Source organism: Tarenaya hassleriana, unplaced genomic scaffold, assembly GCF_000463585.1.
Source record: "Tarenaya hassleriana unplaced genomic scaffold, ASM46358v1 Cleome25, whole genome shotgun sequence".
NCBI classification, from domain to species: Eukaryota; Viridiplantae; Streptophyta; class Magnoliopsida; order Brassicales; family Cleomaceae; genus Tarenaya; species Tarenaya hassleriana.
Window position 1 is genome coordinate 216,496 of NW_010965775.1, and position 23,482 is coordinate 239,977.

Consider the following 23,482-nt stretch of genomic DNA (forward strand, 5'->3'; position numbering starts at 1 on the left):
CCTGCTGATGCCGGCATTTATCCTTCTCTATGCTTAAGGAACCAAAGAAACTGAAAGCAACAGTGCAAAAACAGAAATGAGGAAAAACTGGAAGACATACCGATTGCATTGCATTTCCCCTTCTTCAGTTTCTAACAATGAGATCTAAAGCTTCTGATCAGAAGACAGTTTCTTCCTGCAATGACTTAAGGTTACAAGAAAGAAAGTGAATGTGACATGTGATCTAACACCATCGTTTGGAAAGAGGACCTTTTAGGCAATCTTAACTTGGCAGTGACCCACTTCTTTGTGATTGTTATTTCCCAACTTGTGCTTCTAGTCTCATCTGTCTGGTTTTGTAAGACATGTAAAACCTGGGAATTCTTTCTTGACTTGTAAGTGAGCTCCCGAGAAAGAAAAATCAAATCCATCCATCTGCTTTTTGTGTATCCGAGTATATAATGTGTGCAGCATGATGGATAAAAATGAAACTGGAGCATGTGAATAAAACCATGAAAATGGAGAAGCTTCATATAAATATGGGATGGAGAATCATTGTCTGCTCAGGTGTTCTCATGATTCTGATGCAAAACAGAGCTCTAGCTGTACCTTGCAGGGAAACTCAAGGGTAGAGTACTGTGATCATTGACAAGATGATGGCTTTAAATTGAATTGAGTGTAATTTGTATATCATGCAAAGAATGATGATTTGAGAGTTTATAGCAGGGGCAGCTCAGGGAACGCACAAGAAGAAGAAGAAGAATGGGAGATGGTGCAGAGGAAAGGAACGCAGTTCGGCATAAATGGGAGACCATTCTACGTGAATGGGTTCAATACTTACTGGTTGATGATACTTGCGGCAGATAATTCAACGAGAGGGAAAGTGACAGAGCTATTCCAACAAGCCTCTGCTGCTGGTCTTACGGTTTGCAGGACATGGGCCTTCAACGACGGCCAGTGGAGAGCTCTCCAGAAATCCCCTTCTGTCTACGATGAAGACGTCTTCCAGGTAAAACAAAAAGCTTTCCATTTCTTGTTTTGTCTCTCTGATCTCAGCTCCTTCCCCTTGATCGGGTTGCAGGCACTGGACTTTGTCGTGAGCGAGGCTAGAAAGCATAAGATAAGACTGATACTGTCACTGGTGAACAATTGGGATGCCTTCGGTGGCAAGTCTCAGTACGTGAAATGGGGCAATTCCTACGGCCTCAATCTCACCTCCGCCGATGACTTCTTCTCTCATCCCACTCTCAAATCCTTCTACAAAAACCATGTCCGGGTAAAAAAACTAACAATCTTTCAACTCCTTTTACATTGTATGAAAATGACTCTAGAGCCGAGAAAGCCAAAAAACCAATCTGGAAGATGCATTGTGATGTAATGCAGACGGTGTTGAACAGAGTGAACACATTCACAAACATAACATACAAAAACGACCCCACCATCTTCGCCTGGGAACTCATGAACGAGCCTCGTTGTCCCTCTGATCCCTCCGGCGATACTCTCCAGGTTTTATTTCTCTCTGTTTTTTCCTTCTCTCTCAATGCTTTTCTCAACTTCTCAGGTGCCTGTTTTCAGTCTTGGATTCAAGAAATGGCAGTGTTCTTGAAGAGCATTGACGCTAAACACCTCGTGGAGATCGGACTAGAGGGCTTCTATGGGCCCTCGGCACCCGACCGTACACGATTCAACCCCAACACGTACGCCGTTCAAGTCGGAACCGATTTCATCAGAAATCATCAGGTTCTTGGGATCGATTTTGCTTCCGTTCACACATATGCAGATTCCTGGTAAAGACTCTTTGCTTGCTTGCGCTTCAGCCAAGAAAGGAAAGAAAAAAGGATATGAAACAGTTTGTGGCTTGAATGAAATGAAGGATTTCACCGGCGATATCAGAATCGCATCTGGAGTTCACCAGAAGGTGGATGGAAGGCCATATAGAGGACGCGGAGACGTATCTGGGAATGCCGGTGGTGTTTGCGGAGTTTGGGGTGTCATCTAAGGACCCTGGTTTCAACTCATCCTTCAGGGACACGCTGCTAAACACGGTGTACAAGACCATACTGAACTCGACCAGGAAAGGAGGGGCAGCAGCTGGCAGTCTCCTCTGGCAGGTCTTCCCTGAGGGGACAGAGTACATGGACGACGGCTACGCTCTCTACCTCACAAGAGCTCATTCTGCATCCAACATTATCTCTCTTCACTCCACCCGGCTTGCTATCTTTAACTCTCTCTGTAACTGGAGGTGCAAATGGGGATGCAAGAAACACAATCAGAATGCTCTTGATGCACTCCTCTTCCACGACGAACTTTAGCTTTCTCTACTCTCGAGGGAATAATATGGATCACGTTGCGTCTCTATATATGAATGTATACGGTCTCTTGTCTTCCTCCAAGCAGAACAACTCTCTCTCGTGTCATTGAGCACGTGGCCATTCAAATATTATGTATTTACCACATGCAGTCATTTTATCTATGAATTCCATTTACATCAATTTCTGTGACCTCCAATATTTTTGTCTTGATGTTTGAAACAAGTTGTGTACAGCTTCCTATCATATTGTTTTTCTTACTATGTTATAGTTTTAGTTTACCAAATATACTTGTGTTTTTTTCCAAGATAATAAAACGGATAAGGATACGACGACACACGGCCGGAAAGGGTCAGAGCCCATCAGTAGGATTCCAATCCCCCAATGACTATCTGCGCTGCGTAGTTAACTTAAGGAAGTACGTTTCTTCCGGACAAGACCTAAACAAAAACCATAACCACCACGACAGCAACCGCAAAATAAACAGAAACAAAGACACCAATCCTGCCTAAGACAAAGGGCTGGCTCGCTGAAGGAAGGATGGTGGTGGCCTCACGTAAGTGAAGTTCACAAATGGATTGGCATTGGCATCGGCGGTTGGGCTTGCGGCAGGAGAGTCCAACACCGACATCTCCGTCCAGTGCTTCTCGAAGTTGGCTATGCATAGCTTTCCGGATACCTCTGGCCGAAAACTAGGCTGTATCTCTCTCGCTTCAAGCTTTCTCCAGTTTATCAGCTTGAACCACTTGTGCCGTTTGATCTCCTCTGCTCCCGTTGATCCACTTCCCAGGCGCTTTCCGGGCTCTTTTTGTAGCAGCTGAAATTAAGAGCTGTTAGTCCGGTGTTTCAAGATATAGACAACAAACAACATGGGGTTTAGAAAGATTTTTTTTTCTTATTCCAACATCTGTGCTCACCCCTTTGAGCAATGAATGAGCTTCGGTTGACAGAAACTGTGGAAGCTTGATCTTGTCTTTCACAATCTTCTGCTGTATCTTGTCTCTGCTTCCAACAAATGGAGGCTGCAGAAACAGGACGCAAAACACATATAAACACCTTGCATTTCACACAGCCAAATTAATGCTGTCCAGATGAAAAGCACAAAAGGAAAGGGAGAAGGCTTTACCTTTCCTGTGAGCATCTCATACAACAGAATCCCAACGCTCCACCAGTCCGCAGCCTTATCATGGCCCTTCCCTCGAACAATTTCTGGTGACATATACTCCACAGTCCCACACATGGAGTTGGATCTTGTGTTCTCGTCAAATTCTTTTGCCAGACCAAAGTCTGTCAACATCACATGGCCATCTACATCCATGAGGATGTTCTCGGGTTTAAGATCTCTATGCATTATGCCTTTCTCATGAAGGTGGGAGACCGCAGAAACAATTTCTGCGGTGTACACGCGAGCCAAGTCCTCTCTGAAAAACAAAATTAGTACAGTTCAGCCTTGAGTTGTGGTTAAGCTGCAAAAGTTAAAACTGCAGACAAACAAGTACCTGAAAAGCCCCTGGTGATAAAGCTGGAAGAAAAGATGTCCACCGTTTATAAAGTCCAGCACAAGATACAGTCTATACTTAGTCTGCACAGAAAGGTCAAGTACCTTAAAATACATGACTAAAGCTTACAATGAACATAGAGGATACACATGCGCATCTAGCATCAAAATGCTGAACCAGAAAGAAAAAAAACCTCACCTGAAATGAGTATTTAAGCTGCACAATGAAGGGATGGTCAATTTTCGTCAGGATATCACGCTCACCTTTCATGTACTCAGCATGATTTTTCTCCATAATCTTATCTTTTCTCATGACCTTCATTGCATATATCTCGGTCGTTCCCTTTTTCCTCACCTGGTACACTTTTCCAAATGCGCCTTTCCCAACAACACTCAGAACCTCGAAGTCCTCAATGCCTACACCTGAGGCTGTCAACAGGTCACCCTCCAGAGAATTCTCGGTGTCAGTATCGTCCACAGAGTGTTCGTCATCTTCTTTCAATGTCTCACCTTCAAGACACTCCAGGGTGAGCTTGCTCAGCTTTAGAGAATGACTAACAAATGAGGATGGCCCAACCAGCGAGTGGGATCGACTGTAGACAACGGCAGGCTCATCATAAACAAGCTCACCAGCATCAGCAGACAGAGAAATCTCCAAATCGCCAGGGGTAAGCTCAGGCGATGGACCAAAAACATCAGAGAAATCCAGCTCAACATGATCATTCAAAACGACATCAGGAGGGTTGACAGTCACAAAGAGTTGCTTCTGCAGGGGCTTCAGCGTCTGATTTTTGTTTTGGACAGGTAACTGAGAAGACACCATCTTTAAACCGACAACTAACTCAGAACTGCAGATGGCCAAAACAATTTGAGGCTATAGCTTCACGAGATCACCTATTGCAGCAGGACTCCTATCAACAGCGTTAATGAGGAGGAAATTGATGAACACGACAGGAGTTCCAAAAAACTTTGGCAGTAAGCAAAAGAAGATCCAGAAGAAGAAGCTGTTCTTGTTTCCCGATTTGCAGGAAACAACGGATGCCCCAATGACGCCAGAATTCATGAAGATATGGTTCTCAGCTCTGCAGTCAACAGGAAAAACCAAACACGCGCACACTTAGAAGCTAAATACGTTCGAACCAAAATAAAGCCCAAACACAAAATTGAAGAAGCCACTGCAGAACGAGATTAATGACACAAAATCCTCCAAGAAATTAATTTTGAAGCAAATATTAGCAAGTTAAGGCGCTCTTTCAAACCAAGCGAGAACTGCGAAAGCTGGGATTACATCATCTCAGAGAAAATAATCCAACCTACCTCCGGGCTTCGCACAGAGGGAAAATAAAACAAATTTTCGCAATTCTGAAAAGGGGAAAGGCCCAAAAATTGCGGCCAAGTTCGCATGATCCAGAACCATGCAAAATACTTTAGCATCAAGGACCAAAATTTAGCCAAAATACCATGTAGACAAGGCAAGAGGACGGTTTTTCGAGGATTCAGATCTAACCCTAAATCTGGGAACTGGGTGTCGTAAAACGCAACTAAGACCACCCGGATCTCAAACAGAATATCGGAATAAACCTACGATGTTGTAAACCATAAAAATACGTAAAAATGAACCCACAAGGACCAACAGGTAAAGATTCATAAATCTCGAAAGTTTCCACGGAATTCGAACAAAGTGAAAGAGGAAATCCAAAGCTCAACAGGAGAAGAAACAAATTGAGGACAGAAGAGAGAGAAAGAGAGAGAGGATTACCAGGAAGGAAGCCAGGGGAGGAAGACGAAGCGGAGGAGCAATTATGAAGGAGAGGGTAAAGCCAACCCGCAGAGAAGGATCGTAACCGCGTCGCTGCTTTTTATATTTCCTTATTATTGGAAGGAAAGGAAGAGGTTACACGTGGAGAGATTCTAGTGGGTGACAAGACCAAATTGCGTGCGGTGGAGGTTCTTGTTTGACCCGGAGAATTTACGAATATTCGCAGGAGACACAAAATCAAGGAAAATAATATTAATTCTAAGGGTAAATTTATAATTTAAAAACATGCAAAAAGTGGTCCATTAGGTTTCGAACCTGCGACCACTGCGATACTACCACGCTCTATCCAACTGAGCTAACAGGGAAAAAAATAATAACTATATTTAATACTGAAATTCTTAGGTCTCAACTATCCTTTTATTATTACGTCTGTTCTAATTGCACTTGCACCAGAGTTTTTCAATCCGCAATGGGCGATATTTTTAAATTAAGGATGGCTATAAATTCTTATCTTGTGTTTTCACGTTTTTTTTTATCATATTTAGCCACGATTGTGCGTGATTGATGCTAATTCGTTGATAAATTAGGGTTAATCGAGTTGTTGCGGACGAAAAGTGATTAATCGACCATTGTTGCGATTGCGATTCAGTTAAATTATAAAATGTAATATTTTTATTAATATTTATAGATTTTTTAAGAAAAAATCCATTTAAAATCATATTCTTATATTCTTTTCCCAATTCTTTTTTATCACATATCATTCATCATCTAAGATTTAATAATATTAAATAATAAAAAGAAAAAATCTTACAAAAATTATAATAATATTAATAAAAATAATAAAATAATAAAAAATAAATATATATCTATACATATATATCTACATATCCCCACCGAATACAAGAGGAAAAGTATTTACATATTTCCTGGAATATTAACAAGACAACTGATACATATACCCATTTGTTTATAGATTATCCTTAATATTTTTTTATTTGATTTGAGTTTATCTATATGAATTAGGAATTAAGAAAATATAATGATATATACATTCTATACAAATTAGAAGTCTCCATAATTCCAAATAGAAATGATAATATTATTGGCTTATATATCCCTGGAAGACAAGAAGAAGCTCTTCAAAACAAGTCAGCTTTACCTTTAAACATAACAGAGCAATCGCTGATAGGAACAAGGCCCACTAGGTCGTGGAAAGTTGATGTTAGCCCAAAACATGCCACGTCATTGATGTGGCCCAACAATCCACGCTTCCGTTTTTTGGTTACGCCACGTCTTCCCCAAAGAACCGGGAGAAGGTTCTCTCGTTGGCAAGTCTGTTGAAAGTTTCAATCTTTTGATAAGGGAACCAAAAAAAGTGGGGAACTTTGAACATTTTTCTGGTACGTGCATGGACGGATTTGAAAGATTGAGACAAGAAGAGGGGAAGGGAGAAGGCTTGTAGGAAAAAATGTGGAAGAAGATAGGGTACGGGGTGATGATGTCATGGGTGATGGTGATGGGGTGGTGGTGTGAAGGGAGGTTCGTGGTGGAGAAGAACAACCTTAGAGTGACGTCGCCGGAGTCCATCAGAGGAATTTACGAATGTGCCATCGGGAACTTCGGGGTCCCTCAGTACGGAGGGAGCATGACAGGGGAGGTTGTCTTTCCAAAGGCCAATCAGAAGGGTTGTCAGAGCTTCGACCAATTCGACATCTCCTTCTCTTCAAAACCCGGTGGTTTGCCCACTTTTGTCCTCGTCGACCGTGGAGGTCTCATCTCCTTTTTATAAGTCTAAGGTTGTTTTTTGAGATTGTAAGGCACCACCTGACAAATGATGCGTTTGATATCAGATTGCTACTTCACCTTGAAAGCGTGGAATGCGCAGAGGGCAGGAGCGGCGACGATCCTTGTGGTGGACAACCGACCTGAGCCTCTCATCACGATGGACGCTCCCGAGGAAGAGACGGCAGACGCCGACTACCTCCAGAACATCACCATTCCCTCTGCTCTTGTGAGTAAATCACTGGGTAATGCGATGAAGATGGCCATTGCCCACGGAGAACCCGTCCGTATAAGCCTGGATTGGAGGGAGGCTCTGCCTCACCCAGACGACCGAGTGCAGTACGAGCTCTGGACCAACAGCAACGACGAGTGCGGCCCCAAGTGTGACGCCCACATCTCCTTCCTCAACCACTTCAAAGGAGCCGCTCAGATTCTTGAGAAGTCCGGCTACACTCGCTTCACCCCCCACTACATCACCTGGTTTTTCTCTCTCTCTTTCTCTTTTCATTCTTCCATCCATGCCATACGGGTGCATCAATCATTCAAACGTGTTTCTAAAATATGTTGGGAAGGTACTGTCCAGAAGCATTTATCGCGAGCAGACAGTGTAAATCACAATGCATCAACAATGGGAGGTATTGTGCTCCGGACCCTGAGCAAGACTTCTCACGAGGCTACGATGGAAAAGATGTGATTGTTCAGAATCTACGCCAAGCTTGCTTCTTCCGAGTGGCTAATGAGAGTGGAAAGCCTTGGCTTTGGTGGGACTATGTCACCGATTTCTCCATACGTTGTCCCATGCGACAGGAGAAGTACACCAAGGAGTGTGCCGATCAAGTCATACAATCTCTTGGTAATTAAGGAAGAACACCTTTACCAAACTCTATTCAAAGTTCTTGTTTCTCAACAGCTTCTTTAGCATTTCTTTGGTTATATAGGGGTTGATCTCAAGAAAGTTGATGAATGCATCGGAGATATTGAAGCCAATGTTGAGAACCCTGTTCTTAAAGCCGAGCAAGATGCTCAGGTAAGTACTTGTTAAACGTAATCTTGGTAAGGAAGGGTTTATGGTGTTACAACTACAGCCATAATCTCAGCTGAAAAACAATTTCAGGGGGTTTATTGCTTTAGACGAATTTTCCGTTGATGATATTGGTTTCAGATTGGGAAAGGATCACGTGGGGACGTGACGATACTGCCAACGCTGGTGATAAACGACAGACAGTACAGGGGTTATGAGCAAACAACTCTTGACAGTTATATGTATGATCATATTGGGATTCTCTCTAACAGGATGATTATTATTTGGCACAGGGAAGTTGGGAAGAGCAGCGGTGCTTAAGGCCCTTTGCTCCGGATTTAGAGAGACAACTGAGCCACCCATCTGTTTGACTGAAGGTCTGTCTTGACACCTTTTTTTTTTTTGTTTGTTTCGTACAAAGGATGATGAGTAAACTTGTTTGTTTGTGACAGATATAGAAACCAATGAGTGTTTACAAAACAATGGGGGGTGCTGGGAGGACAGAGCCACCAACATCACTGCTTGCAGGGTTCGAAAGTTTGCATCTTTTTTCTTTCAAGTTTTTGGGATAAACATGAGAATGTTTGGATGCAGGACACTTTCAGAGGAAGGGTTTGTGAGTGCCCCATTGTCCAAGGTGTCAAGTTTTTGGGGGACGGTTACACCCACTGCCAAGGTTAGGGTCTGACTGATTTATGGATTCCAAACAAGTTCCATGTTTAATAAGAAAATCAGTAAAACTGCTACAGCGTCTGGAGCATTGCGTTGTGGGATAAACAACGGCGGATGCTGGAAAGAAAGCCAAATGGGAAGAACATATTCGGCATGCCTTGTACAAACACCTTCTTCTTCTTCTTCTTTTAGTGTTTTTGTGGCTTTTCCATTTAATCATATAGCAATTTGTGGGCAAGGATGACCATTCAAGCGGCTGCAAATGTCCGCCTGGATTCAGGGGCGACGGTGTCCATAAGTGCCTAGGTTGGTTTTTTCATAACCCAAGAATGTGCATGTGGTGAGTGAAAACAGAGGATTGAAATGTGGTGTGTGGTGTAGATATAAACGAGTGTGAGGAGAAGGCGGCATGTCAATGTGAAGGGTGCAGATGCAAGAACACATGGGGAAGCTACGAGTGCAGCTGCAGCAGTGCCAGCATGCTTTACATCAGAGAACACGACCTCTGCTTAAGTATGTCTTTATATATAGCTCCTCACATATTTATAGACTAATGAATGATGTGTGTATATATTAAATAGGTAAGGATGCAAAGGCGGACGTGAGATGGGGTCTCATTTGGATATTACTCTTTGTATTTGCCGCTGCTGTCCTCGCTGCCTACTTTGCCTACAAATACAGAATCCGGGTATTCTTTCTTTTTTAATACACATATCCTCTCTTTTGGTTTTATATAAGATATGGATGGACGGATGGATGGATGCAGACATACATGGACTCCGAGATTAGAGCGATAATGGCGCAGTACATGCCTCTCGACAACGACAATCATCCCAACTCCCACCCGTCTTCTCAAATCGAGTTGTAATCATCTTTTGTAAAAACCAAGAAGAAACGGGTTACGATTATTATCTATCTATCCAGGATATGTATGTTTGTTGGATTGACGGCCGAATGGCAAGCACAGATTCTTCTGGCCAACCTGGTGGGAAGGAATATAGCTTGGATTTGTCAGATATTGTACTATACTGTAAGTTCACTTGCTGCAGTGCAATAGAAACACACCATCACCCATTCTTGAAAGTAATCACACTAACCTCTATCAGATTCGGAGGGAATCCAAAATCGTATGAAAAAATCCAACATGCCCTGTGGAATGAATCCAGAACCATTTGCCATTTGAAGCTGCTGTCGTCGTTTTGGTTTCTCTGATGATTCCTACAGCCAACCAAACACCAACAGTTAGACAAGTGTTTGGTTTGGTCGAATCTAATGAGTGCCTGAAATAATACCTGCAGCATCCATCCATATTATCAGCATCATGAGGGTCGCCACGCAGCACATCCGTATCAATGTTACATCCCCCAACCTCTTCTCATTCCTATTTCTTGATCCCGCTTCTCTCCGATTCCATATCCGGAGAACATCGACGAAGGCCAGGCTCCGTCTGATTCTTGATCTCCACTTGGCCTTCGAAACTTTGAAACCCGATAATGCGGATTCGGAATCCGATTCGAGTTTCAGATAGTGCTTTCGGAATCGGAGGAACAATGAGAAACGTTCGAGCTTATGACAAGGAAATTTATTCCGTAAATCGAGCTTCAAATCGAAGCATCTGGCCCTGAGACGAGCTTTGAGCTTCCATTGCTGCTGTCTCTGCTTTTCTTCCGCCATCGCACTTGGAAGAACCAATGGGTGGTGACATGGTTTTAACAAAGTAGGGCTACTGAGTTATTGCAGGCCCAATTAAAATACACAATGGGCTAACAATAGAAGCCGCTTTTGAATTAGATGGCCCTGAAAAAGCTCATTCACTTATTGGGTCATCTAATTAAGATGAGGAAGGCCCATGATCATGAGAAAAATACAGTCGCATTCCCACGCGCAAGGGTCGCGCGTTATCGCCACGTTCGCATTTTTCCCGGGGGATAGTCCACCGAAATCCGTGATATTCAGCTGTTCCCAATTTCTCGGCGCGTGGGATGCTCCTCTCGCTAGCGTGTTTTTCCTCTAAACTCGTTTTTTTTTTCAAATTTTCTGCAACAAAATTTCCCCAGCAGCGGCACTACGAAATATCAATTTTTTTTCACTTTAAATACAAAACTTTTTTGTTACAAAAAAAAAACAATGATTCAATCTCCAAATAAATCCAAGCGAATATAATAAATTAAAATAATTTTGATTTGATATTATTAGGCTGAATTAACCCAAAATGGAAGCCAAATATAATTGATTTGTTTTAATCCATTTTGTTTATAGAACAATTATTATTTTAAGAAAAAACTCATATCCCTGGACTTAACTGAGCTTGTAAGTGCAACTTAGCTGATTATGATAAGCAAATTAGGCGACCAGTCGTAATGATCACCATCGGTTAAAAGTTAAACTGATGATTAAAAAAAAAAGTTGTTTCCACCTTTTCCCGGAAAAAGAAGGGTGGAAACAACTCCATTAAGCTATTAATATTGTTTTGTTAGGGGTAGGTCCGGAGCAATTAAATTCAGATTTCAATACGATTTCGTGAAGAAAAAGGTGATTTTATTTGATGGAAGTGACGGATTATTTAATAAAGATGTCCGAGCCACTAGCGGTAGCAGCTAGCCGAGGTCTTCGGACATGATTTTACATCCTAACTACTCCCCCTCCCCTATTCTCCTGTGTAATTGTATTATATGACATTTACTCGAAACCATTTTACTAATTAAGCGTCAGTCCACCTAACCATTGAATAACTCCAACATTAATTAAGCTGCGAACGTCAATCAGAATCACATTGCTAATCAAGTTTGGTTTGACAATAATATATATATATATATATACGTATTATGATGATATGAACTTTTTCATTGGGAGAGTACGGATAAAAAGGGACACCGAATTTACTTGTTTTTAGTACGTACGATGTTTACGGCTAAATATCATACATGTACATATACATGTATATATATTATCAAAATCACTCTTCACTTGTCAATTCTCTTGTGTTTGATTGTATCCAAATTAAAAATACATTTGTCCGTAATATTAACCGAGAATTCATCTCACGTCAATTTATGTGTGTGTAATATGTAACCACCCTAAACTATGCTATGATATAAACAAATTTATCGTGGAAATCCTGTTTACATATATTCAATAAGCATAATTATTAGTGGCGAACTATGTCGGTTTGCAGCTTTCAGACCGACAAGTCTACATATGATAATAAAAGGCATATGTATTTTTACAGAATGAAAACATATAATTCATAATTATTTCTGAACAATTTTGCAGTGAATTTTAATTTATGTATTACTAGATTCAGGCGGTTTGGTTGCTTCACTTGACATATTTTGTTCGTTATAAGAACAATGTGGCCTCGTATGGAATTTTGTTTGTTAAATGGGTTCTCTTTAAAATCACAACGGATTCGTATTAGCGAACGCGAATGAACATCTATCTGTTTATTGTACAATTAAGTATCGAATTTATTTTAGCGCTATCATAAATTATTATTCCTTTTTTTGTCCGTATATATGAGGAGAGGAAACTAATAATTTGGTACTAATTTAAATCCCATATTTATTGTGTCCGCTCGTGCGCTCTGATTCTACAGGTCTACCACTGCTACACGTGTGACAAAAAATACACATATATACTATAGTCTAATTCATTGCATTGTTGGAAATATGACTAGACGATTTGAGAATATCGCAAATTATGGATGTGTCTCGCTGTTAGCCGTAGAAATCAAATAGAGGGTAAAAAAACAATTTATCCTTGGAAGACATTATTATTATTATTATTATTATTATTATTATTAAAAGGAATCAAATCTCGCAAAGATTTGACAAGTGACTCGGCGATGATAGGGTGATAATATTAAATAATAAAGAGCTGGCCCTCCCCCAATTTTAAAAATAAAGTTAAACTAAAATTCGTCCGCCAATATTCATGCTTATTTGCAAAACATGCCAAGAACTTTCTCGGAAATGGAAAGTCGTGCAATTTTCATTTTCATTTCCTTTGGATAATCGATGGCCCCTCCCACTTTTTTCCAGTTTCACGAAATTTGAAAGCCGTGTCTCTCAGTTATTTCCTACTTCCACTTCAAACACGGCTATTATCATTCCACGTCAGTGCATGGTCATGGTTATGGAATTAGAGAAATAAACATGTATATGGAGAGATTGGTGGAAGGAAAAAGGATAATAAATAAATAATATTATATTTCAAATGCCACCTCGTATATATATCTTTAAGCGATCGTAATTTAAGGGTTATGTATATTATCAGGGCTGGTAAGCATTTCTTGTGAAAGCGAAGAGGCGTGCCCCGACAAAGCCTTTCCACCCCTCGTACTCTCATCTCTATTGGTAGATGGTATTTGGTCAATTTACGATCAACATTTTTCTCCACTCTTTAAATTATTATACTCGCACTTTCAGGAAGTGGTTTTTAATAGGCGAGAAGGGAGATTCATTTCGAAATTCTCTTTTAGCTCGTCTTTTTGAGCATTTTAATGCGTTAAAAAGTAAATAGAGTGGATATTGTCGGAAATTGCTTCTATCAACCGAAACGGAAGTCTAACATTTCAACTGTCAGATTCATGTCTCTCCCTCGTTTGTTTTTGTTTTTATTTTTAACCTTCAGAAACAATAGCTGCTATTTCTTCTTCTTTTATTATTATTATTATTTGAAAAGGAGGTTCCATTGTTTTATCAAATAAATCAGTACCACCACATATTCATACTCAATGCTCTCAGGAAAAGCTTGATGAATACGATTATCAACCATTTTTAAAACCGCCAAATAGATCCATTTAGAAGAAACAATTATTATACCAATATAAATGTATATCCTAATAGACTTCTACTTACTACATCAAATCATAATATGAAAAAAAAAACACTTAAACGAGGGGGAAAAACTGACACAAAATAATATGGAAATGATGGGGTTAAGTTTGGACCCACGTACGATTTTCAACTTTTTTTGGTTTTTTTTTTTTACTTTTTTTATTTGGTTTTTATTATATGGTTAACTTTTTGTTCATGTCAGTGGTCATTCATCGACTTAAATTTTGGCCCAATTGGATTTTGTTGCCACTTCTGTCTAAAGCAAAAATCGTTGTGTTTTGTCCTTTTTACCTCCAGATGTGAACGTTTAGCCTTAGGCATGCGCATTTATTTATACATTTGAATTAGTGCATATTCTTAAATATAGTATATTAATTATTAAACATGCTTATGCATCACTATGTATGTATATGTGTGCACGCGATCTAACATTTACAATCATATTTGAATGCGGCAGACGTTAATCTGAAAGTTTAACCGTATTATTTATTGAACGACATGAATATCTAGCTGACATCAAACATCCGAATCTATAAATGTTTACACAATCCTTTCGTATCTATAAATATGCGTGGGCCTATATGTACGTCTAGTTGTAATTGTAAGCGGTCAATGGACCACATGCATGCAATTAATTAGCTGATAAATATCATGTCAATCTATATATTTCTCAGGGTTCAAATCTAGTGAGACATGTGCGTTTTATGTAAAGATTGGAAGAGGAATCCCAAAGAATCCAAATTAAAACAAAACATGATGGCAAATGATGATCATCTATTAAACAGGAGATTCTTCTGTATTATTCTTCAAAGTCAAATCCATGTACCAGTCAACACTGTTCTTTAATTTTCCCAAGATTCTCGTGAGCCGTATAACAGTGCCACTTAGGCTCCAAGTTATAACACATACACAAGTGAGGTAGATGATCTGCATTTTCTTACTTTTTAAGAAATATAAAGAATTAAGGTTATCAAATTTATATAAAAAATATTTATTATAAAATTATAGTTGAATTTTCCCAACAATCACAATAAACTAGAAAAAATATTCAAATGGTTTTTTCAAAATGAATTGAATTATTAAAATGTTGTTGGGTATACTAAGGATTACATTTGCATATAAATAGTGTTTGTAGAATTATTTTATGTACATAGCAAACAAGATAATGAAGTAAGAAGGAAAATGGAACCAAATGAGTATGGGTGCGTAGCTAATACGTATAATATCAGGAAGAGGAGTTGAGATCAAGCCAGATTTGCTTGAAGACGGCGATGATAATATGGTGATACTCATCAGAATTCAGACTGAGATAGCAAGCGAGAAGCTCTTCCAGATCCTTGGAAGTCGTGATGTTGTTCTCCATGATCATCTCCACCATCGAATCCTTGAAATCCCTCACCGGATCCACCGACGCCTTCACCACCGCCGTGCTCCGCCGCCACTCCCTCACCGACACCCTTGGCGAGCTCAACCTCACCCTCACCCCCGCCACTGCCGTTTTCCGCCTGGAGGTCTTGCTGGGTCTCTTCCCTGCCGCCGTTGGTTTCGTTACGATCGGACTGAGGTCGAGCTCCGGCAACCTGGGCGCCGCCACTTTGGAGGCACAGATGCAAGGGCTGGGCCAGGAGCCGCTTTTTTCGTCGGCGAGAAGAACGTGATCGGACCGGAGCTCCGGCGAGAAAGAGCAGCCGGTGAGGGAGCTGTCAGCGGATGTGGTGGAGAACTCTGGGCCCGACCAGGCCTTGACACTGGAGGCGCATCCGGAGGAGACGGCGGAGCTAACGCGCTTTGGCGAGTATCTGGCCTCAGCCGTGCTTCGGCGGCGGAGGCGTTGGGTAGCTGATTTTCTCGGGGAGTGGGAAGGAGAACTGCTGGCCGTTTTGTCGGAGAGGGGTGGCCTGGAGTAGTAGTAAGACCTCCTGGGGTGGTGGGGTAGAGGGCTGCGTGCTGTTTTGGGAGGGGAGGGAGGGACAGCGTGCTGTTTGGTGGTGGAGGCTGGGTTTTTCGCGGACCTCCCCAAATATCGGAGCCTGTAAAACCACGCGTTTGGCATCAGTTCTGATAACCTAAACCCACCCATCTGACTCCCGTCGGCATGGAAGAAATGGAACTGGAGAGGTGACGATATAAAGAGAGTGTGTGCGTGGGGCCTCTTACGTGGAAATAAAAGTCAGAGCTCTGATCTTGCGTTGGATTCGGTGTTTGCCCCTCTCATTGTCATGTTGACGTTCTTTACCCATTTTATTCTTATGTTAACCGAATTAGATTAGTTGGACACATTATTAATTAGCTGCCCTTGTCGACGGACCCAGCTAAATATTTAATTGGCGGGCAAAAATGAATTTAATCATATGAATAAATTTAATTAAGATGGGCCTTTCATATTTTTGTTCAAAATTTATGAAGAAATTGTAAAAATACACGTAGGTCCGGCCATGTTGTCACCACCGAAATTATTCACAACACTACCAACCGTACTAAAACAATTACACGATATGTATATATACGACGGTAATCATTAGTCTTTATTTTATATATATATATATATATTCCATTTTTCTTTTCATGTAATTTGGTGGGAAGTGGGAACCATCCATGCCTTTCTTGATAATATTATTTATTTTGAATGATAATATTGTATCCGTTTTAATCTTTCTGAACATATATGTATTAAAAAAATACAAAACATTTCTACGACCTTTGACGATATCGCTCCACGTGACGATATCGCAATCTCAATTCAGTCACGAGAGGCGATATCGCTCCACGTGGCTGCTTCTAACCGGATCTGTCAATTTGGGCCCAAACGAAAATTATGATGCAATCAAGAGAATGGCCCAATAAGATTGGTCGGCCCAAACATGGTTCACCCAATGCCTTTTTTTTTCCTTCTATTTTCCTTTTTGTTTTGCAATCAATCCTTTTTCTGGTTTTTCCCCACAGTGTATTTTTTTTACCCGTAACGATGCGACCCACAAAGAAATAGGAAAAAAGGCTACAGATAGTCAACAAAATCTTTGAGTTGGAAAATATTATGAAAATATACAACAAATAAAATTTTTAAAAAAGTGGGAATTTGTAATTGGTAGGAAAAATGATTATGGCTTACGAATCGTAATAACTTTTGTAGAGAAAAAAAAAAAGAAATTAGAAGGATAAAATACAGTAGTATGAAAGGATGGGTTGGAGGAGGAGGAGGATGTGATATGAAATGTAGGCTTTTGATGTGAGCAAGGGAGGGAAAAAGTGAGATATGGACATGAGTTGCAGGAATTGTCATTTACCTTTCCCAAAAATCATTACCAATTCTGTATGTGCTGAATAAATGCCGATATTATTACATTGGTATATTTTTGTCTTTTACTGCTCCCCCACCCCCACACCTTATCTAGTAAATATATCGGCTCTCTCAAGTTACCACAGTTTTTTCCATCACACTACACATTTAAAATTGACTTCTTTTTCATCCATTGAAAAAAAACACAAATGTTTATACTTTTTTTTTTTCTCTCAATGAATTACATTTACAACTTTTGAGAACAAGGAAAAATTATTCACAATTTCCCTTTTGTTTCTGTTACGAGTAAAAATACCCTCCCATCCTCCAAATCCCAACTAACTTCACATACACACAAAAAGGCAGCAGAAGAAAAAACAAAACTCAAAAAATCCTACTTGAAGTTGGGACGACAATGCTCTGCGTATCAGCCGCCTGGTCATGGGAATCACCGGCGTTATCCATCCCGGCCGCCCACCGCCGTAGATACCTCATGAGAGACGCCGCCTTCCGCCGCGCCCTCGGCGTCCCCGTCCCTATCATCTCCCATATTAGCCTCTCTATCCCGGGGATCCCCGCCATCTCTCCCACCATCTCCGACCCTCCTTTCCGGCACATCGTCACCAGCGTCGCCGCCGCACTCTCCCTCGTCGCCTCTGCCCCTTCCCTCAGCAGCTCCCCCAGCCGCCGTATCTGCCCAAACGCCGCCGCCGCCGCCATGAGACCTCCCCTCCTCACCACCGCCTCCACCACCGCCACCGCCTCCTCCGGCAGCTCCCTGAACGCCTCTCCAGCGACCTCCACCACCCCTCCCTCCACGAATCTCCCCACATTATCCCTCTCCCCCGCCAGGTTCAGGATCGCTACCAGCGCGTCTCTCTTGGAGCTCGTCGGCCCATGCTTCGCCAGCTCCACCAATCCCTTCACGACACGTGTCTTCCTCCCCAGCCGCCTCTTGTACGACGCAACACCCGACAGGCTGAACAACGTCGCTGCGGCGTTGGCCTTCGCCTCCCACGTCGCGCCCGACCGGAGGACTTCGATGACGCCATTTAGAGCTCCGTCGGTTTCCATGATCCTCGTTTTGTTTTCCTCCAGGATTGAGAGGTTGAGGATCGTCGTGACAGCGTTTACCTGGAGAGCCGGGTGCTCCGAGCCGACGCAGCGGACCAACTTCGGTATGGCTCCTTCCTCAGCGATGCAGACTCGGGCAACGGAGTCCGACTTGGCGAGCGAACGGAGCTCGTGGACGACGCTGTTTGACTCGTCCATGGTGGAAGAGACGGAAAGTTTGTTGATCAGATACGAAACCGTCATCCTCGTAAACTCCACGGCCTCCTTGCACGGTTCGGTGCATCCGCCGGTTCTCTGGCCGCCGCCTTCGGTGGAGGACTCGAACGGTATCTTCTGCTCACGGCACCACATCACGATGAGGTTCTTCAAGGCTCGGTTGGGTATGAGGTCGGTGTGCTTGAAGGTTTGACCAGTTTTCGGGCAAGTATTGTGTCCCGATTGGATCCAGAGCTCGATTGACTCGCGATCGTACGTCTGCCCGGTTGATACAACCACCGGATCGCGCATTAGCTCCAGCGTGATTGGGCACCGGAAATCCGAAGGGATGCTTATCTCCGACACCGACTTGTGGCGGCGGATTTCCGGCTGTGGCGGCGGTGACGTGCCGTGTAGCACGTATTTCGCGTAACGCACGAGTCCAATGAGAGAAGCAGCCATTGATTTGGATCGCTCGTCGATCTGATTCTGGATTTCGTCCTCCAATCTCTCGATTTCGTTGGTGCAACTGGAGGAATCACGGAACCCTAGGGCGGTGAAAATCGCTCTGAGCCTGGAGTGATCAGGGGCGATCTGGCGTCCGATCCCATCGATGAGGTCGATCACCTCTCGCCGGAGATCGTCATCTCGTGGATCGACGGAGGGCTTCGATAGGGAGCATTGTTTTCTGAGGAGAATCACGAGCTCTGCGACGTCATCGGTGAGAGGGAACTCCTTGACGGGCAAAATATCTAGAAGAGTGGATAAATCGATGTTGAGCTCGTGGAAATGGAAGGAGACGGTTTCTATGTGCATGAGCAAAGAGAGCTGGCTTCCATGGGAGCAATCGTCGATCAAGGTCTTCGCCCTCTGCATAAGGATGTGCATTTCCTCGAAGCAAAGCTGAACCGAGTGCGAGTAGACAAACTGAAAACGCAGAAGATCATCGAGGACTGCGGCGAGGGTTTTCATTCGGCGAATGATACAAAGGGAATTGAGACGTAGGATGAAGCGGAGGGGCTGGAGAGAGGATAACTCGTGAGAGAGGAGAAAGAGGGATCGGGTCAGTTTGGAATCGGATAATCGGAGGGAGGAGGACGGTGGCCGTTTTCTGGCCGGAAAAGTGCCGGGAGTGACGGCCATGAGAAGGGAGAGGAGAATAGCAGGAATTCCGGGGGGGGAAATCAAAGCAGGGATTCGGAAGAAGAAAACACGAAGAGTTGGTTAACGGAGACGAAGGAGCTCAAATTATTTTTGTCTTTCCTGCCCAATAATTTTTGGTTTTATTTTATTTTATATTATCGCCAGAATATAGAATGGGAAATACATAAAAAAAAAAAAACCATGCTGGTTGGGATTTGGGCTGCTTGATTATGGATAAGTCTAAACCCAGCATTCATGAATGTTGATTAGAGATTCAGAGGGGCAAAATCAACGCACGACTCCTCCCCCACACAGCATTTAAATAATCAATTTGATGAACTGGTCCGCACCTTGAACGCAAAACAGTTTGTTAGAGATGATAATTGCCCGTTATTAAATTACAATTAATTAAATGATTCCATTCTTTTACTTTCCTCTTTTGGGTCTTCTACATATAAATGTTCCCATGTAATGTTGCAATAAGGTGAAAAATAAATGTTGTTTTTTTACTAATATGATTGGGATCAGCTGAAGTTGGACTTTGACATTTTCCTCAAAAAGTTGTATTCCTTTTCTTTTATAAAGTAATTCAATATGTGTGTGTACACATATATGTAAATACTAAATAGGTGTTGATAGAGGAAATAGGGAAGAGGAGGAGGTTACGAGGACAGCACCAACTCATCCACCTTCCATGTCTTAATGCATACACCAAGTCTCCCTGTTTTTGTTTTTTAATTATTAATTTAATTGCAATAATAAATTACTAATAATGATATATATATATATATATATATATATGTAGATGTCTATCGCCATCAACCACCACTGCCACTTTTTTCTTATAATATTGAATTTATTGGTTAGCTAGAGAATATGGAACATCGTTCGCTGTTTATAATGATGGATTACAAGTACCCTTTAAAATAGATGGAAAATAAATGTGTAATCCAGTTTTCGTTTCCCTCTGTATTCAAAATCAATAGCCATGGAATGCACCAAACTACGCATTTGATATATATATATATATCGTGAATTTTGTTGAATGAAACTCACACGGAGGATAATAAAAACATTGGGCTGAAAAATAAGACCCAATATGTATGGATATGGGCTTCCCATACAACATCCCTCCCTAAAGCCCATTCTCAAAACATCCTTCCCTTTTAAAGAAAACCCAATAAAAATTCTTATTTGCTAAACGTTACAATTAAAAATAATAATATTAATTCATTATTATTATATCATCATATGTATTGTAACACACACGCATACATATGTCAACATATGCGTACGTATAAAACAATATCATTTTTTATGATAAAAAGTGTAACCATGTTGCTAATAAACTTCTTGTTATCCAATTCCTATATTATTTAGCTTTTTAATTTATCCATGTTAGGTGCCATTTTGAGACGTTTCAACTGTTTGATTTTATATCAATTGAATAATTAAAACTCGTCACATTCTTCTCTCTTGAATGTTTAAAATAAACTCCCAGCATTACCACGCCATATTCCAATATACATATTTTTATCATTCATCTACTGCCAAACACCATAAATCTATATATGAAAAAGGGCATAAAAACGAGAGGTTCCGAATTATTTATTCGTTAATCGTATTCCATAATGGGCGAATGTATAATTGTAAATGTTATGCCAAAAAAAGATGATACATTGAAAGTGGGAATATCAAAGTTACGCCCAACACATTTATTTATCTATGACATTTATATATATATATATATATATATATATAAATGGTTTCGTCATGGAGAAGGAAACGTGCAAACAATGTTACGTAGATGAATAGTATAGCCATCATAAATTATGTAATATTTATACATATATGTATGTATGTATACGATATTTGGGTTGTAAAGCGTGGCAAGGTTCTCTTTACTCCGTCCACCCAAAACATCCCCAATTCAACCAAAAAAATAAAAATCACTTTGCACGACTATATATAAGTCTATAACTGTTCTTGTATATAACTTTAAAAATTGTTATTATTATTTATTAAGAGATATAATACATATATCTTCAAAGATATCAAAATACATAAAAAAATATTTTTAGAATATTATTATAATATTTAAATTTCATTTCGTTTTTATATGTTAGATATTTATATTTATGAAATAAGATATTTTATAAGTTTGTTTTCTTCTTATAACTATTATAAGGTTGTGTATATTAAATAATGATAAATCCAACTAATTTTCACACTTTTCTCTATTATGGTAATAAAGTTTATACAATTAAATATCGTAAGATTTTGTTTTAAATCCGGTTTTTAATCCCTTCAATTAAAAAACTACCATCGATGACCTACATATTTATGATAATATTCTAAAATATTCTTCATATCTCTTGATATTTTCGACAATGATATTATTATTTTCATTTAGCAAAAAGAAAATGCAGACTACCACGAGAGAGAAGACGCGAGGAAATTTCATATGACCGACATTGTTTCCACATCATCCATCATCATACTACCGATATTCACGTGGCCTTTATAATTTTCAAAGCACGGAGTATTGTTTTATTTATGAATCCCGGGAATCATATTATTATTAATAGTCACGGGCCATAATATATCATTCAATTGCGTTTATTATCTTTCTCTAGTAATTGGATTATTTTCTATATATATAGATTCACCACGAGACATCTCTCTACTACAATTCTACATTAAACATTATATACCACTTTTGCGTTTTTCATTGTGTATAAATACAATATTTAAAAGTACCGACGCTATTTATTCCTTTAAAATCCGTTACACCAATTACACTAACACTTGAGTTTAAAACATTGTGATACAGTGAATTTGTAGACACATCCGTAGTTATCTCTATTATTGAATCATACCTTTCATGGAACATTATCAGATCAGTTCCATAATACTGCAGAATCATTTCTCACCAATCTGTATTGAATTAATCACTCTAATGTTGTTGAAAAGACATGCATGATAGGTTTTATTCTGTCAGAATGTTATATTATAGTAATTATCTAACGTTAACTTGGGTGAATAATCTATTTTACCATTTTCACCATTCCGATATATGAAAATAGTAATTATGCAGTCAACGCTGAACTAAAAGGAATATTCGATTCAATATGCAGACAAAGTTGGGATGCCGGGCCGTGAATATGCATTCTTGGTCTGGTTTTCATGCCTATGTAACGTGTGTTAATTATTAACGCAACATTCATTGTTTATATTCAAGAAGTGATATGCTTATATAATCCTATTTTGGGGTGCATCGTCAGACACCACATCTAATCATCAACGGCCAAATTGGGTCACGCACATAACAATAATATAAAAAAAAAATCGTTGGACGTTCAAATTGTTTTTCTTTTCATGTAAAAACGTAATGCTCTGTCTCCGTTATAATTCGAATATCTTTTTGGGAGATTTTTCTCAAAATTATAAGGGAAGCCTCGGTCATCCCATACCGTTTATACCACAGATTTCATCACGGTTCGATTTATTCGGTTTTATAATAATTATATTAAATTAATATCGAATATTTTGACACAGAGAACTTTGAAATGTTTTCTGCTGTACTCATTTATCAAAGGCAACATTTGTTTAAATACAATGGAAAGAAAACCCTAGTGGACCCTAACCAACCTAAACCAAACCTGATAATTAACCAAACCAATAGTTATCTACATATATATTCTAATAGAATATTGCTCGGTTCGATTTGATTCTGTTCAATTTTGAACCAAATTCTCAAACCGAGATGTCATTGTCTACTACACCTATACCCTTGGAGATCTACATGATGAGATACGCACCGGGACACGTGTTCGGTCCTAATTCACCTTAATGTCCCTTCGAGAAAAAAAAACCCAATTAAACAAGTTTCAAAAAAAGAGGCGAGGAAAAATCCATTGAATTGGCGGAAATAC

General features: G+C 40.4%; 5 protein-coding genes across 7 annotated transcripts; 2 read left to right on the plus strand and 3 right to left on the minus strand.

Annotated features, from left to right (window-relative positions):
* Window positions 1–7: 7 nt before the first annotated feature.
* LOC104816158 (mannan endo-1,4-beta-mannosidase 6) lies at window positions 8–2,471 on the plus strand. 3 transcript variants are annotated; one of them, XM_010544847.2, is made up of 6 exons: window positions 8–607; window positions 703–988; window positions 1,061–1,255; window positions 1,363–1,485; window positions 1,555–1,766; window positions 1,853–2,471. In XM_010544847.2, the coding sequence occupies exons 1-6, from the start codon at window positions 465–467 to the stop codon at window positions 2,289–2,291; spliced, it is 1,398 nt and encodes a 465-aa protein (XP_010543149.1). In that variant the 5' UTR covers window positions 8–464; the 3' UTR covers window positions 2,292–2,471. The 3 variants fall into 3 exon arrangements, with proteins under 3 accessions (XP_010543149.1, XP_010543147.1, XP_010543148.1); XM_010544845.2 differs by having other exon boundaries at window positions 1,363–1,766; XM_010544846.2 differs by having other exon boundaries at window positions 706–988; window positions 1,363–1,766.
* A 158-nt stretch (window positions 2,472–2,629) lies between these two features.
* LOC104816164 (serine/threonine-protein kinase AtPK2/AtPK19-like) lies at window positions 2,630–5,652 on the minus strand. Its single transcript, XM_010544856.1, has 6 exons — window positions 5,546–5,652; window positions 3,986–4,868; window positions 3,788–3,870; window positions 3,415–3,709; window positions 3,206–3,310; window positions 2,630–3,105 (listed from the first exon to the last, which is right to left on the minus strand). Exons 2-6 carry the CDS (start codon window positions 4,607–4,609, stop codon window positions 2,797–2,799), a joined length of 1,416 nt encoding a protein of 471 aa, XP_010543158.1. The 5' UTR covers window positions 4,610–4,868; window positions 5,546–5,652; the 3' UTR covers window positions 2,630–2,796.
* Window positions 5,653–6,870: 1,218 nt separating this feature from the next.
* On the plus strand, window positions 6,871–10,105 carry LOC104816165 (vacuolar-sorting receptor 2). The gene is made up of 13 exons (XM_010544858.1): window positions 6,871–7,314; window positions 7,396–7,807; window positions 7,900–8,180; window positions 8,266–8,354; window positions 8,490–8,559; window positions 8,642–8,725; window positions 8,801–8,877; window positions 8,943–9,024; window positions 9,098–9,180; window positions 9,260–9,326; window positions 9,402–9,533; window positions 9,602–9,708; window positions 9,787–10,105. The coding sequence occupies exons 1-13, from the start codon at window positions 7,014–7,016 to the stop codon at window positions 9,886–9,888; spliced, it is 1,887 nt and encodes a 628-aa protein (XP_010543160.1). The 5' UTR covers window positions 6,871–7,013; the 3' UTR covers window positions 9,889–10,105.
* A 4,806-nt stretch (window positions 10,106–14,911) lies between these two features.
* On the minus strand, window positions 14,912–16,180 carry LOC104816166 (transcription repressor OFP1). Its single transcript, XM_010544859.2, has one exon. It carries the CDS (start codon window positions 15,936–15,938, stop codon window positions 15,084–15,086), a length of 855 nt encoding a protein of 284 aa, XP_010543161.1. The 5' UTR covers window positions 15,939–16,180; the 3' UTR covers window positions 14,912–15,083.
* A 1,148-nt stretch (window positions 16,181–17,328) lies between these two features.
* On the minus strand, window positions 17,329–19,796 carry LOC104816167 (U-box domain-containing protein 16). Its single transcript, XM_010544860.1, has one exon. It carries the CDS (start codon window positions 19,545–19,547, stop codon window positions 17,520–17,522), a length of 2,028 nt encoding a protein of 675 aa, XP_010543162.1. The 5' UTR covers window positions 19,548–19,796; the 3' UTR covers window positions 17,329–17,519.
* Between the last annotated feature and the right edge of the window lie 3,686 nt (window positions 19,797–23,482).